Source organism: Chionomys nivalis, chromosome 18 (genome assembly GCF_950005125.1).
Source record: "Chionomys nivalis chromosome 18, mChiNiv1.1, whole genome shotgun sequence".
In the NCBI taxonomy this organism is placed as follows: Eukaryota; Metazoa; Chordata; class Mammalia; order Rodentia; family Cricetidae; genus Chionomys; species Chionomys nivalis.
In genome coordinates this window covers 22,166,566-22,180,659 of record NC_080103.1, presented here as the reverse complement: position 1 = coordinate 22,180,659, position 14,094 = coordinate 22,166,566, and the positions used below count along the sequence as shown (strand labels likewise).

The 14,094-nt window shown below is 46.7% G+C and overlaps 1 protein-coding gene across 1 annotated transcript; it reads left to right on the top strand.

Moving 5' to 3' along the window:
• Window positions 1–840: 840 nt before the first annotated feature.
• Window positions 841–5,117, top strand: LOC130889439 (glutathione S-transferase Mu 2). The gene is made up of 8 exons (XM_057793168.1): window positions 841–970; window positions 1,231–1,306; window positions 1,700–1,764; window positions 2,042–2,123; window positions 2,216–2,316; window positions 3,112–3,207; window positions 3,291–3,401; window positions 4,691–5,117. Exons 1-8 carry the CDS (start codon window positions 935–937, stop codon window positions 4,775–4,777), a joined length of 654 nt encoding a protein of 217 aa, XP_057649151.1. The 5' UTR covers window positions 841–934; the 3' UTR covers window positions 4,778–5,117.
• Window positions 5,118–14,094: the final 8,977 nt, after the last annotated feature.

Below are 14,094 nucleotides of genomic sequence, written 5' to 3'. Positions count from 1 at the left end.
TGCAAAAAATACTCAATAAAATACTTGAAACCGAATCCAAGAACACATCAGAAAAATCATCCACATGACCAAGTTGACTTCATCCCAGAGATTGCAGGGATGGTTCAACATATGAAAATCTGTCCATGTAATCCACCATATAAGCAAACTGGGAAAAAAACCCCACATGATCATCCCATGAGTTGCTGAAAAGCCTTTGACAAAATCCAACACCTCTTCATGATAAAGGTCTTGGAGAGAGCAGGGATACAAGGGATATACCTCTGAAAAATTTGTTTTGCGTGATAAAAGCAATTCTTTACTGGGGAACATGTATCTCGGTGTGGTTTTGCTTTGCATCTTCTGGGTGCTCAGTGATCCTGAGTGTTTCTCATGCATCTACAGGTCGCATACATAAGTGACTGGGAGTTGCCCAGCTCAGCAGAGTCCTGCAGGCCATCTGGGAGCACAGACAATGCCTGGGGCTGGAGGCATCCTGTTATGTTTGAGCTCAGCCACCAGGATTCAGAGAGAGCCAAAGCAGAGAGGGGCTGATGGTGAAGCATAAGCAATGCCAGGAAGATAAAGAGCAGTGTTGCCCTTTGACCGTCAAGAATGTCTTCAGCTGCACATCTGTGTCTCCTTGGACACAGCACACCAGAGTGAGAGCGGGGAGCTGCAGACCCAGGTGCTAGCCTAGGCCTGCCTTTTGCTTAGAATTGTTTCCTGAGTCAGTCTGAGATGAGGCCAGATTTATTTTGCCCTGCCCCAGGATCCCTGACTACTTCCTCCAGCACTCCCTGCCCTGGAATGTCTGTAACTTGAGACTCTGTAAGCCAATAGTCCAATAGGAAAGCAGAACCGAGTTCCACCTCCTCCGGCCTAGCCTAGGACGGTTCAGAAAACTCAAACTAGCAAGATCCAGGTTGGCCTGCTCTGGATACCACCCAGCACCATGCCTGCCACACTGGGTTACTGGGACATCCGTGGGGTGAGTGCAAGAGCAACTGCTGGGTGGGACAGAGACATGGGGTGGGAAGCAGCTAGGGCTGACTTCTCACCGATAGATGGGGCTCCGAACTTGCTAGAAAACTTTGCATGTCAGGGGAAACACAGAAGAGCTTGTGCTTATGAGGCCTATGAGTGAGCTTGTGGGGGAGACTGCAGGTGTATGGGGGAGGCTCACGTAGGTGGCTAAGGAAGATTGTCAGAGTTCCCCCGTCTGTGACCTGGCATATGTCATCTTTCCAGCTGGCTCACGCCATCCGCCTGCTCTTGGAGTACACAGACACAAGCTATGAGGAGAAGAGATACACCATGGGGGATGGTGATTACACGCTGGTGCTCCGATGGGGGCTCCCCTGCTCACTGGTGTCCAGCAGCACTTGTCTGACTCCCTGTGGCTCAGCTCTAAAGTTGGATTTCTAAAAACCTCCTTGGTTTTTAGAATTTGGTCTTTCAGTGGAGGGCTGGGTTACCTTCTACAACAACTGGATGCCGTTCTCCTCTGGGCTTGTTTAAATGTCTTGTAAATCGCAGTGATGTAGGGACCACAGTCCTTACAAGCATCCTATGCCCTTGGGTGTGCAAAAGTGGGGTCAGGCTGCAGATCTCCTTCTTGTGGTGGCTGGGGGGGTCTCATGCCTGACTCATTGGAAGGGTCCCTAGAGAGGGACTCTGGGTCACTGGGGTGCTTTCTTTTCATATCTTGTCACAACAGCTCCCGACTTTGACCGAAGCCAGTGGCTGAATGAGAAGTTCAAGCTGGGCCTGGACTTTCCCAATGTAGGTGCAGGGAAGGGGAGGTTTGGGGAAGGCATGGCGTCCTCACCTCATCTCCTTGTCTGGCTGAGGGAGTTTGGGGTCAGAGCTTCTGCTCTCCTGCTCCCATTCCTGGTGGCTGCACAGGGTGATGGGCTGTGTCCCAGCTCTTCCATTCAGTGTGCACTGTGTTCATTGGTGGGTTCCCATGCCAGGTACCCTGAGTGCCAGGCTCCTTTCTCAGGGAAGTGATGATGAGACCCCCGTATCCCATCTGACTGTCCCTGCTTGTCTTTTCCAGCTGCCCTACTTAATTGATGGATCTCACAAGATCACCCAGAGCAACGCCATCCTGCGCTACCTTGCCCGCAAGCACAACCTGTGTGAGTTGGACTGGTTGGAGGGGACAGAAGCCATTCTCTTGGCTTGCCTGGGGCGGGATGCTGAGGGTGACTCTGTGCTGCGTGTGCTGCAGGTGGCGAGACAGAAGAGGAGAGGATTCGGATGGACGTTTTGGAGAACCAGGCTATGGATACCCGCATGCAGTTGGCCATGGTTTGCTACAGCCCTGACTTTGTGAGTCCCACCGCCTCTGAGTCGGAACTGGCCCTGTACTTTTGCCCCGGAATGCCCTCTGGTCCAGTTCGCCCCCAGAGCCTCTCAGTGCGAATCACTGTTCGGTGTTTGAAACTGCCTACAGAGGAACCCCACCACCGCCAAGTGAAAATGCCCAGTCATGGCTCCTAAGTCTTAAGATCCGGTCCGGACTCTCCACAGTGGGGCTCCAGTGCCTGACAGTACAGACAGAGCTCAGACTGCCCCAGTTCCAGCTGCTGGTTCTGCCACGAGCCTTAAAGCATTGCCGCTTCTGCAGCACAGACCCTCACAGATAAACAGATTTTCCCAATAGACAACTCAGTAGGCCCAAGGCCTTTGATCCTCTTCCTGTTTCCTTTTGTCCTCTCAAATACTTCTCATCTCTTTGGAAACTGTACCAAAGCATCCCCTCACTCCACACCCCAGCAGGTGTGACTTGTTTGCTTCTGCCTCTTGTGAGTTCGGAACCAGATGCCCACAGCCGTCTTGGATCTGATGCACAGTGGTTCTGACAAGGGTGGTAGAGATGAGGGTGGGGGGTGAAGTGGGGGCAGAGTTGTGTCCTGTTTGACTATTGCCTAGCAGCAGCCATCTAATCATCGGGATGCTGTAAGTAAATGCCTGGACGTCAACCCAGACTGAATCTCGCGAACGTCATTGCTCCTCTGCCTGCTGGGGACTGCACAGCCCTGTGAGGCCAGTCAATGCCAGGGAGTGGCATTTGTTTTCTGTTTCAGGAGAAACTGGGGTGGTGACAGTTGTTTTCTGTTTCAGGAGAAAAAGAAGCCAGAGTACTTGGCGGGTCTCCCTGAGAAGATGAAGCTCTACTCTGAGTTCCTGGGCAAGCGACTTTGGTTTGCAGGGGACAAGGTAAAGGGAAGAAGTTGGGAAGGAGGAGTTGCTGTTCTTCCCAGGCATCAAATTCCAGCGCACTTACCCTTGGCTTCCTGCAGATTACCTATGTGGATTTCCTTGTTTATGATATCCTGGACCAGCACCGATTATTTGAGCCCAAGTGCCTGGATGCCTTCCCCAACCTGAAGGACTTCGTGGCCCGCTTTGAGGTGATGCTCTGATCCTCCATCCCATTGGATGTCCTATTTCCCTTCCCCTTTCCAGGAGGCCTTTTGTCTTAGGGTTTCTATTGCTGTGAAGAGACTCCGTTACCATGGCAACTCTAATAAGGACATCATTTCATTTGGTGGTGGCTTATACTTTTAGAGGTTTAGTCCATTCTCATCATGGCGGGGAGCATAGTGACTGGGAGTATGGCGGCATTCAGGCAGACATAGTGTTGGAGAAGTCGCTGAGAATTCTACATCTTGATCTGACACACTGCCTCCCACAACACCACCCCTACTTCAAAATGCCACACCTCCTAATAGTGCCACTTCCTTTTGGGGGCTTTTTTTTCAAACCACTACATGCCACTCCATGTCCCCCAAAGGCTAGTAGCCATATCATAATGCAAAAATGCAGTCAGTCCAACTTGAAAAGCTCCCATAGTCTAGTGTTGTGGGAGCTCCTTCCGCTCCTTCAGCCAATAGCCACTGAGATGCCAGCCCACTGGGGTATGGTCTCTCTCCCTTTAAAAAAGCAGTCACTTCCCTCTGCTCTCGCTCTGGCTTCCGGCTCCACTTCCGGCAAGTAGGCTCCATTCCTGATTGCACAGAGGGCCGTTGTCTGGGACGGTGATCTGTAAGTTTTTCCCCCTTAAAATAAATAACCTCTCTAATAATCTAATTCCAAACTGGTATGGGATTGTTTGTGACTTACGCCTTCAGTCTAGCACAGTCTCAAACTTATTTAAAAGTCTAAACTTCAAAGTCTCTTCTGAGATTTATGCAATCTCTTAACTGCAACCCCCCGTAAAATCAAAACCAGAAAACAAATCACAGACTTCCAGTGTATAATAAAGCAAGAGTGTTTGTGCAATCAAGGAGTGACAAGGGATTTCCTGCTTGGGGAGTGAGCCAAGAGAGCCGGAGTGGAAGATGCAGGGAAGATGCAGAGATCCTCCTGTTCAGACAGGGTAACAGACTGCTGTCTTTCCAGCCGTGTGAGCTGGAGGGAAGCACTTGGCCTCTGTGTGTGTCGGCCTCCCTTCTGTTGAAGGCGGAACAGGCTCTGTTCCATGGATTTTGTGGAGCACACCCTCTATACCTGCCCCACAACTGCAGACAGACACACAGCTGATAGCAGTGTTCGGTTTCTCCTTTCCTGCTGAAAGTCGAAGCTTCCCTTACCAGCGCTGGGCACCTGGGCAGCTCACACTGTGCTTGGGTTCTTAGAGGAAAACCTGTGCACCCAATGGGCCACAGATCCTGAGTTTCTGCCTTCTCCTCCCCTACAGGGCCTGAAGAAGATATCTGACTACATGAAGAGCAGCCGCTTTCTCTCCAAACCAATCTTTGCAAAGATGGCCTTTTGGAATTCATAGAACCCCAAAGCCCAGAACTGGGGGACCTGTTGGCTCTGGCTCTGTGTCCCTACCACGTGTTGTTTTCTTCTTTCTTCTCCTGATTCCTCCATTTCTTCTTACAAGCCCTTCCTTCAGTCAAGCCTCTGGATCCTTGGACTCCCCATTTCTGCATCAGTCTCCTGCTCCTATTCCTTTATCCTGCCCTGCATCCAGCCCTTCTTCCTTGCTGCTTAGAGGAATGTACCAGACTCCAGGATCCCCAGTAAGGCCTGAGAGATCAGACCTGCCTATGTGCTGGCCCTGCTCCTCAGGGTGAGCAACTGAGCCCTGTCTCATCCCCAGTAAAGTCTGAATGACATTTGTTCTGTGTCTTGTTTTGCTGGCTGTGACTCTCAGAATCAACTGTATTGGCTTTTGGGGTGGTTTCTGCTTTCTTGGCTTTAGGATGGGCTGGAGAAAGAAATATAGGGACTCTGGGATATTTAAAGTCCTTGAAGTTCCATGTCCCCGTGTTCCTCAATCTGGTACTCCCATGGAAGAAACCTTCATTTCCTGCTTACTCTTCCGAGTGCAGTGCCTCATTTGTCCACATGTAGCTTGTGTCTTCTTCAGAGAGACTCTGTGCTGATGGGAAGGGCTGAGCAGGCAGGCCCTGGCTCATCAGCTTTCCTGAGATGAACACACAACCCTTGTTTGTGTTCTCAACCTTCCTGTCCATAAACATCCCCTACTGCCTGCAACTGATGTAGGAGTCTTTCCCTCATCTCAAGCCAGAGTGAACTGAAGAATTGCTCTCTTTCTCCCTCTCCATCTCTTTTTTATTGTTTTTTTCAAGATGTATTTATTTTTATTTTATGTGTGTGAGTACCACATGGGTACCTGGAAGAGGCCATCAGACTCCTGGAGCTGGACTTACAGATGTGCACGTGGGTCCTGGCACAGAACCGTTCAATGAGCAGGGGACTCTTAACCTCTGACCCACGTCTCCAGCCTCTGGTCGTCCAGGGTTTTGATCCAGGATCTTATGTCCCCCACACTGACTGAGTCCTCTCTCACTATGTGACTGAGATGGCCCTTAATCTCATAATTCTCCTTTTTATACTTCCTGAATACTGGGACCACAGGTGTGCACCACAATGCCAACTCTGGATTGTTCATCTTTGATATGCATGGCCAGGCTTGGCACGTGGTTGATGAATGGAAAATTTGGAATCTGAGTCAATTATCTCCAGAGAAGTTGGCCTGGCCATGCAACCAGCGGCAGGGCTTAGAGCTCTGGATAGAAACACCTTATCCAGAGGCTCACAGCAGCACGTCCCTGCAATGGTGCTAGAGTCCGAGTCAGAGCTCTCTCAGCTCAGCAGCTCACTAAGAGGCTGCAGCTGCCTGTGGAGGAGCATGGCTGGGGAGGGACCGGACTAGGGTGCTGGGCCCCAGTGCCCCAGCAGATGGTCAAAAGCTGTGGGCATTTTGCATGAAGTCACCCATGAAGGACTTGGGCACACTGCAGGAGCACGTACCGAGCAGGTTCCTATGCCAGTGGCTGCATCATAGATCCTGGCCTTTGTCAGGCAGTGCCCATGACCTCCCTGTACCAGTCAGCACCTCTGGATGAGAGCCCTGATGGGTGATGTCTTCATACCCACTGCCTGCTGCCTCCTGCTGTAGTTAAGAAACCAGCAAGCACAGGATTGCAGGAAGAAATGAGGAATCAAAAGATAAAGGTCGTAAAATAAAAATCGATAAAAGTGCAATGTTTGTGAGGCTGCTGGCCAATATTATTTCAGCATTTGTTAAATTGTAACTAAAAGACGAAGAAGATAAACCAGAAAGGATGGAATGAGGTCAGGAGTGCCTCTGATAATGTTAAGTAGAGAGAACAAAATTATTAGGTTCACAGACCTAGAATGGAGGTGGGTAAACGCTCCCCATGGCGGGGGGTGGGGGAGGCAGTATATAGGCCCTGCAGGCCATATTCTCTCCTTGGTAACACATGGAACTCTGAGTTATGGAGTTTATGCAAACCAAGAGAAGTCTAAGTCATGATGAAGACATGGCAAACAAAGAGAATTGCAAATGAAAGCAATTTTTTTTGAATATTAAGATCAAAATTAGGAAATTAAAGCCTCAGGTATAAGTACTGCTAGGCATGGCCTTGAAACTCATGAAAAAAGGCCGATGACTTTCTGGGCAGTGGAGGCACCAGTGGAGGCTCAGGCCTTTAATTCCAGTGCTCGGGAGGTGGAGGCAGGTGGATCTTAATGAGTTTGAGGCCAGCCTGGTCTATAAAGTGAGTTCCAGGACAGCCAGAGCTGTTACACAGAGAAACTCTGTCTTGAAAAAAACAAAACATCAAACAAACAAACCGATGACTTGACATGACCAGAGTCCACCAGAAGTCCTAACGCTTTGGAATATTCGTAGCACTGGGACTGGGCTCTGTATCTGTTCAGTGCCTGTGGCTCATCCAGGAAGAGCTGACACTCCTTGGAGCCCCCTGAGTCAGGCTGCAACCACATGCTGTTCCCGCCATGGCTCATGCTCCTCGCTTCTATGTGTTAGTGGAAAAGGACTCAGCTGAAGCAGACCTCAGTCTTTAAACCCAGTTCATTTTCCATATGTCAGTTCCGTGGGAAACACTCAGAAGGCCGAGTGGCCCAGCTCCATGGCATCACTCGATTAAGCTCTTTCTGACTAAAGTCCAGCTACCGCACAGGATGGCGGCCACCCACATAAACGGCTGGGGTGAATACTGAGGGTGTGCCACTGTGTAGCTTGTTCATGGGCAAAAGAACAGATACACTTGGGCATTGGAAAACCAACCACAGCCACCTGCACTCAGGTGGCCAGAACCTGCTACCCAGCCTTTCTGAATCACCAGGGTCCTGATCTGGGGTTAACCAGGTTGGATCAGGGCCAGGACTCTTGGGTTCCTATGAACCCAGACCGGTTTCCCTTTGGAACTCGTATAGTCTTGCCACTGTCCTTCCAAACCCCAACTGTATCTAGTGAACAATGTTATGAGGGTCCACCCACCTTAAGAGAGCGTCTGTTCTTCCCGAGTGGACCTTCAGTTCCCAGAGAGCAAAGTCTGCCCTGAACCCTCCTACCTCTGACCTTGGCTTGTGCTCTCTTGTTGAGTGGGTTCACACTATCTGGATTTCCGGATTGGACCAGCTCAGTCAATGAAGACAAGAATTCCAGGATGGACAGTCGCGGAACCCTGGATTATAAAGATTATGTAAGCATTTCTGAACCCTGTGCAAGTGTTTCCTGGTTTAGTAGAGTCAGCAAATTATCCTAAGAAGCAGTTGTAGTCTAGCATGTGGATGCAATGCTGGTCTCAGGGTGGAGAGGACCACTGTTGATCTCCTTCCATCTTTTAAGCCTCAGTTCCTCTTAGTTTTATAGAAATCTCCCTAAAATCTCATTTTCACCCTTCTGAGATCTTACTCAGTAAGGCTCTTGACTTTTTTTTTTTTTTTTTTTTTTTTTGGTTTTTCGAGACAGGGTTTCTCTGTGGTTTTGGAGCCTGTCCTGGAATTGACCTTTTTTTTTAAAATTGATTTTTATTGAGCTCTACATTTTTATCTGCTTCCTCCCCTCCTTCCCCCTCCCCTTCAACTCTCTCCCAAGGTTCCTATGCTCTCAATTTATTCAGGAGATCTTGTCTTTTTCCACTTCCCATGTAGATCCATGTATATCTCTAGGTTCTCTGGGATTGTGATTTGTAGGCTGGTTTTCTTTCCTTTATGTTTAAAAACCACTTATGAGTGAGTACATACGATAATTGTCTTTTTGAGTCTGGGTTACCTCACACAAAAGGATGTTTTCTAGCTCCATCCATTTGCCTGAAAATTTCAAGATGTCATTATTTTTTTCTGCTGTGTAGTGCTCCATTGTGTAAATGTACCACATTTTCCTTATCCATTCTTCAGGCAAGGGGCACTTAGGTTGTTTCTAGGCTCTGGCTATGACAAACAATGCTGCTGTGAACATAGTTGAGCATGTGTCCTTGTGGCATTATTGAGCACCCTTTGGATATATACCCAAAAGTGCTATTACTGGGTCTTGAGGAAGGTTGCTTCCTAATTTTCTGAGAAATTGCCACGCTGACATCCAAAGGGGTTGTACCAGCTTGCACTCCCACCAGCAATGCAGGAGTGTTCCCTTTTCCCCACAACCCCTCCAGCATAAGTTGTCATCAGTGTTTCTGATCTTGGCCATTCTTACAGGTGTAAGATGGAATCTGAGTTGTTTTGATTTGCATTTCTCTGATGACTAAGGATGTTGAGCATTTCCTTAAGTGTCTTTCAGCCATTTTAGATTCCTCTGTTGAGAGTTCTCTGTTTAGGTCTGTACCCCATTCTTTTGATGACCAATTTCTTGAGTTCTTTGTATATTTTGGAGATCAGATCTCTGTCTGATGTGGGGTTGGTGAAGATTTTTTCCCATTCTGTAGGCTGTCGTTTTGTCTTGTTGACTGTGTCCTTTGCTTTACAGAAGCTTTCAGTTTCAGGAGGTCCCATTTATTAATTGTTTCTCTCAGTGTCTGTGCTGCTGGGCATCTATTTAGGAAGTGGTCTCCTGTAAGCCTCTTGATCTTTGAGGAGCAATTTTAGTTTCTTGCTTTTTCAGTCTGTCCCTGGCTGGATGCAGTCAGGTGTTCTCACCTCATGAGTTCAACCCTCAAGAGAGAGTTTGTATCAGTGGGAACACACTCAGGGGCAATGGGCTGTTGATATTATTCCTGCTCTTTTCCTGTCTTCAGATTTTAAAATTAGACCAAATGACTTTTTAATGTATGTTTCTGAGTTTCTCTGCCTGAGTGCATACATCCATGGACGTGGGGTGCCCTCATCCTCAGTGGCCGGTTCTCCTGGAGCTGGAGTTACAGGTGCTTGAAAGCCATCCCTGTGAGTAATGGGAAGCAAACTCTGGTCCTCTGCAAGAGCAGTGGGTGTCTTAACCGCTGAGCCCTCTTTTCAGCCATGTTCTTGTTGAGACTACGTATCAGAGTGTATTCCACATGATCTGATTGAAAGGGGCCAGAGAAAAACCCCAAGTCACATCAGAATCGCAGCAGACTCTTCAGCTGAAACTTTGAAAGGCAGGGGGTCTGGCAGACTCATGACAAGTTCTGGGACACAGCAAATGAGTGTTGGCATTACAGATGCACCGCCAGGGCAGGCTGACAGAGCTGTATTCCTGACCGATTTCCCATCCCTTCTGTAGACATCAGCTTCTCTAGGAGTCCAGTCAATGCTAATGTGTTATCTTGCAACCTCTCCTGTAACCCAAGCCCAGTTTCAGGAAAATGACTGTTCATCCAGCCCACTTGGGGACGCCACAGCCCCAAAAGGACATCCTCTCTGCCAGGGAGCTTGTGAATGAGAATGACAACTGTTTTTCAGCCTCAGGAGAAACAGAAGCCACAGCACCTGAAGGCTTGCCCAGTAAATTGAAGATGCTACAGATCCTGGGGAGTGGCCCTCGTGTCCCAGGCACAAGGCAAAGGGAAGGGAGCTGTTTCTGTTGCCATGCCTTCCCTGAAAAGATTCACTGAAGTCCCTCTGAGTCCATGAACCAAAATAATCTTCAAGTCTTCCGCGATGTGATTCAGTGGACAGAGGCACTTGCTGTCAGCCTGATGACCCGAGGCCAATCCCCAGAACTCCTGCATGTCTTTTCTGACTGCCATGTGTGTCATGCCATGCCCGTCCTCTTCCTGCAAACAGACAAAGTCATGCAACATGTTTTCAAAATCCTCTCCTCTCATGCATTGTCTGTGTCAGGTGTTTTTGTCACGATGATTAGGGAATTGACTAAGACATATTCTTGGAGACAGATGGGCTTCAGAGACCCCTATCCAGTCAGAGTCCCACTGGGAGTCACTGGCCTCCTACACTGTGGTTGGTGCTGGGTCTGAGCACTACCCAGGATTCCTTTCTCATGGAATCCATCTTGAACATTCCGTGGAGTAGTAGTCTTTTTTTTATCTCTCTCATCCTGTTAGAGTGTGGATTTGAATTGTTGTCCAAAGGCTCATATACTGAATAAAGGCATGGCCCTCAATGTAATAGTGTTCAGAGGTGGGGCCTTTGGGAATTGGTTGTAATATGAATCTGGGACCCATCAATGAAGTCCTATAGTTGTGGAATTACTAAAAGACTATTGAGAGGAAAACCCAAACGGGGCCCTAATAGAAGGGAATAGGTATGAAGGGTGGGTAGGCCTGAGAGGTATATTACAACCTTCCCCTCTCCTTGCTTTCTGGCACAATCTGGTGAGCAGCTTTTCTCCAGCACCCACTCTTTGCCATAAATGTTCTTCCCCATCAGGAAGCCAAAAGATTATGGACTGAAACCTCTGAGACCATGAAGTAGAATAAATATTAATTCACTAAGGCTGATTTTCTCTGCTACTTTGTCTTTGTTAGACATGTAACAGACACATGCTAACATGGACATTCTCTTGTATAGTGATTCTCTGGACAATCTCTGTTGAGATGTCCTCATCCAGTCAGGCGGTGGTGGTGCACACCTTTAATCTCTATACTCTGGAGGTAAAGGTAACCAGATCTCTATGAGTTAGAGGCTAGTCTAGTTTACAAAACTAGTTGTAGGACAGTTAGGGCTGTTACACAGAGAAACCCTGACTCAAAAGAAAAAAAATATGTCTTCATCATGGGACTGAGGGAAGAGAGAGAGAGAGAGACAGAGAGACAGGGAGATCACAGACTCTGATGTACATCTAGTACCTACTGGGTGCTAGGAGCCTAGGCTGGTTTTACTCATGGGCAGCCATGGGTCACTAAGAATCTACTTTGAGATACCCACACAATCTACTTTAGTAGCGATTTTGGAGGTGTTAGGGAAACAAGTATTTCAGCCTGGAATTTGTTTTTCTGACTTGCATACTTTCTCAGATAGTTCTCATAGCGCTGGTTCTGATTCAGGCCTTGAGGATCATGCAAGAGCTAGCATGGCTGTGGTGAGAGAAAGAGAACAGAGGCGGGAGTGGCAGTTGAGGGTTGCATCTGGATTTTTGAGGACAGGTGGTGTGGGATTTCCCTCTGTATGCTGTGAATGTGTTTTATTACCATTGGTTAATAAAGAAAAGCAAGCAGAAGCATGATTTTTTAAAGAGAAGGCTTCCTGACTCAGTGGTAGCAGCAAAAGCTGCTGGTTTGTGCTAGGTGCAATAACAGCTCTGGCTTCTTCAGGGGGCCAAGCACTTAAATGGGGTCTGTGAGCAATGTGTTACAAATTGCTTAATGGTGACACAGACCTGCTGCAACTCTGGAGCTGGGGCAATGTGCATAGTTCTCAGAGGCAGTGAACATGCCTCCGTCATGTTGGACTGGGCATAGCCAAGAGGCAGGGCCAGTTTGCCTTAGTCTCGTTGCTTAACATTTTAAGAAGTGCTGCTGGACAGAAAAGGATTGCAGAAAAGCAAAAGGACAGATTCATGCATAAAAGACCCCTAAAGGAGACACAGTGCATTCAAAAATTGTATGTAGGTTTGGGAGAGAGAGAAAAAGAATATAAACAGTTATTTTAAAAAGTAAATGGTTTTTAAAAATAAAACAAATACTTTAAAGAGACAGAGTACAGACAATCATAGATTAAAGGATTAAAGAAAAATAAGCCACGTAAAGATGAAATAGACACAAAGAGTCTGGATTGTGTATACTATTGTGTTTTCTTAAGCATTTTTGATTGTGAATGAGCTAAGTACAGAAAGACATTTCACTGTACAGGTCGCTACGCTAAACCAACATATGTATTTTAAAAGCATCTTGACTTCAAATTTTGGGTCTAAGGATATGTTGCTTTGGAAAAGAAGTTCTGCTTTTGTTTCCACAGAGGATGAGAACCTGTGGATTCCTTCCAGACTAATGTGGTTTGATGGACAAGATTACCTGAAAGGTCACCGTGAACACCCAAAAATACTTTACCCAACAAAAATCAGGAAGCAGTTTGGAGAAAACTACGCCCAAATTCCCTAAATGATTGTTTATAAATGTTTGTTTACGTTTAAAGGGGGCTATGCTATAGAGATGAATACTTTACATTGGTATGGATCTTGGCTTATTGATAAAAATTTAAGGTCACTTTTGTTATATGTATATTTTGGCTCTTGATTATGGTTTTGCGTTTGTGCAGCTCATTAAAAAATGTAATGTATAATTAAGAAATATAGGTTAACAGAAAGCAATCCATAATTGTCAAATTTGTAGTCATGTTAGTTAGGTTTTTATAATGTACAAAGATATATTTCAAATGGATAGGTATACTTCAGACCCTTTAAAGACTTACAGAATATGGCATTTAAAATGTTTTTAAGAATTTATAACTTGGCCGGGCGGTGGTGGCACACGCCTTTAATCCCAGCACTCGGGAGGCAGAGGCAGGCGAATCTCTGTGAGTTTGAGGCCAGCCTGGTCTACAAGAGCTAGTTCCAGGACAGGAACCAAAAGCTACAGAGAAACCCTGTCTCGAAAAATCCAAAAAAAAAAAAAAAAAAAGAACTTAGGACTTTTTATGACAATGAGACACATCCTCCTGGCAGCACCAATCTACTTCAAGAGGATGATGGGCTTCAAAGAGACTCCTTATGGAATTGGTTAGCCATTCGGGCAAGAAACCGTTCTTGCGTGGACTGCTTAATGATATGTTGCATGAACTGAATATTCAGGACCCACAGAGAAATGACTGCTGAACTTGCCTAAAGGTGAGATGGTCCTTTAGGATTCCTGTTTCATGAAAGAGTCTGCCAGACATTCTGCAGGACACAGATGAAAGTGACTGACAAACTGCCAATATAGGTGTAACTGTCTTTAACATTTCCTGCTTCATGATACTATGGGCCTGTAGGCTAAAGATGGATGCCCCAATGTTACAGAAGAACTTTGGGTGACTGTTCAGGTGACAAGATGTCTCTGTCAATTCTAGAGTTTTGGAAGTTGCTTACAATGCACTTCCTGTTAGCTTAGGTAATGTTTTGTCCTTCTGGAGTCTTTGATGGAGTTGAAGAATAGATAGTTATAGTTTTCCTTAGTTATGATAAAAGATAAAGTATATATAAATATTATAACTGTAATTTTTGCTTGATACCTGTCTTGTTATATGTAATTTTACTATGTTAAAGTTAAAACTTCCTTTGTAATTAGACAGAAAAGGGAAAGTGATGTGGGATTTCCCTCTGCATTCTATGAACATGGGGCACTGAATCTACAGAAAGCCTGAGAAAGCTTGGGAAAGAATAGAGTAAAGCATGTTTTTTGGTAGCAGCAATTTCTCGGGTCTGCTCTGCCTGCTAGAGGCAAGCAA

Coding starts and splice junctions, on each gene's coding strand:
- LOC130889439 (XM_057793168.1), top strand. CDS start 935: ATGCCTGCCACACTGGGTTACTGGGACATCCGTGGG. Junction 971..1,230: donor GTTACTGGGACATCCGTGGG/GTGAGTGCAAGA, acceptor TCATCTTTCCAG/CTGGCTCACGCCATCCGCCT. Junction 2,317..3,111: donor TTTGCTACAGCCCTGACTTT/GTGAGTCCCACC, acceptor TTTCTGTTTCAG/GAGAAAAAGAAGCCAGAGTA.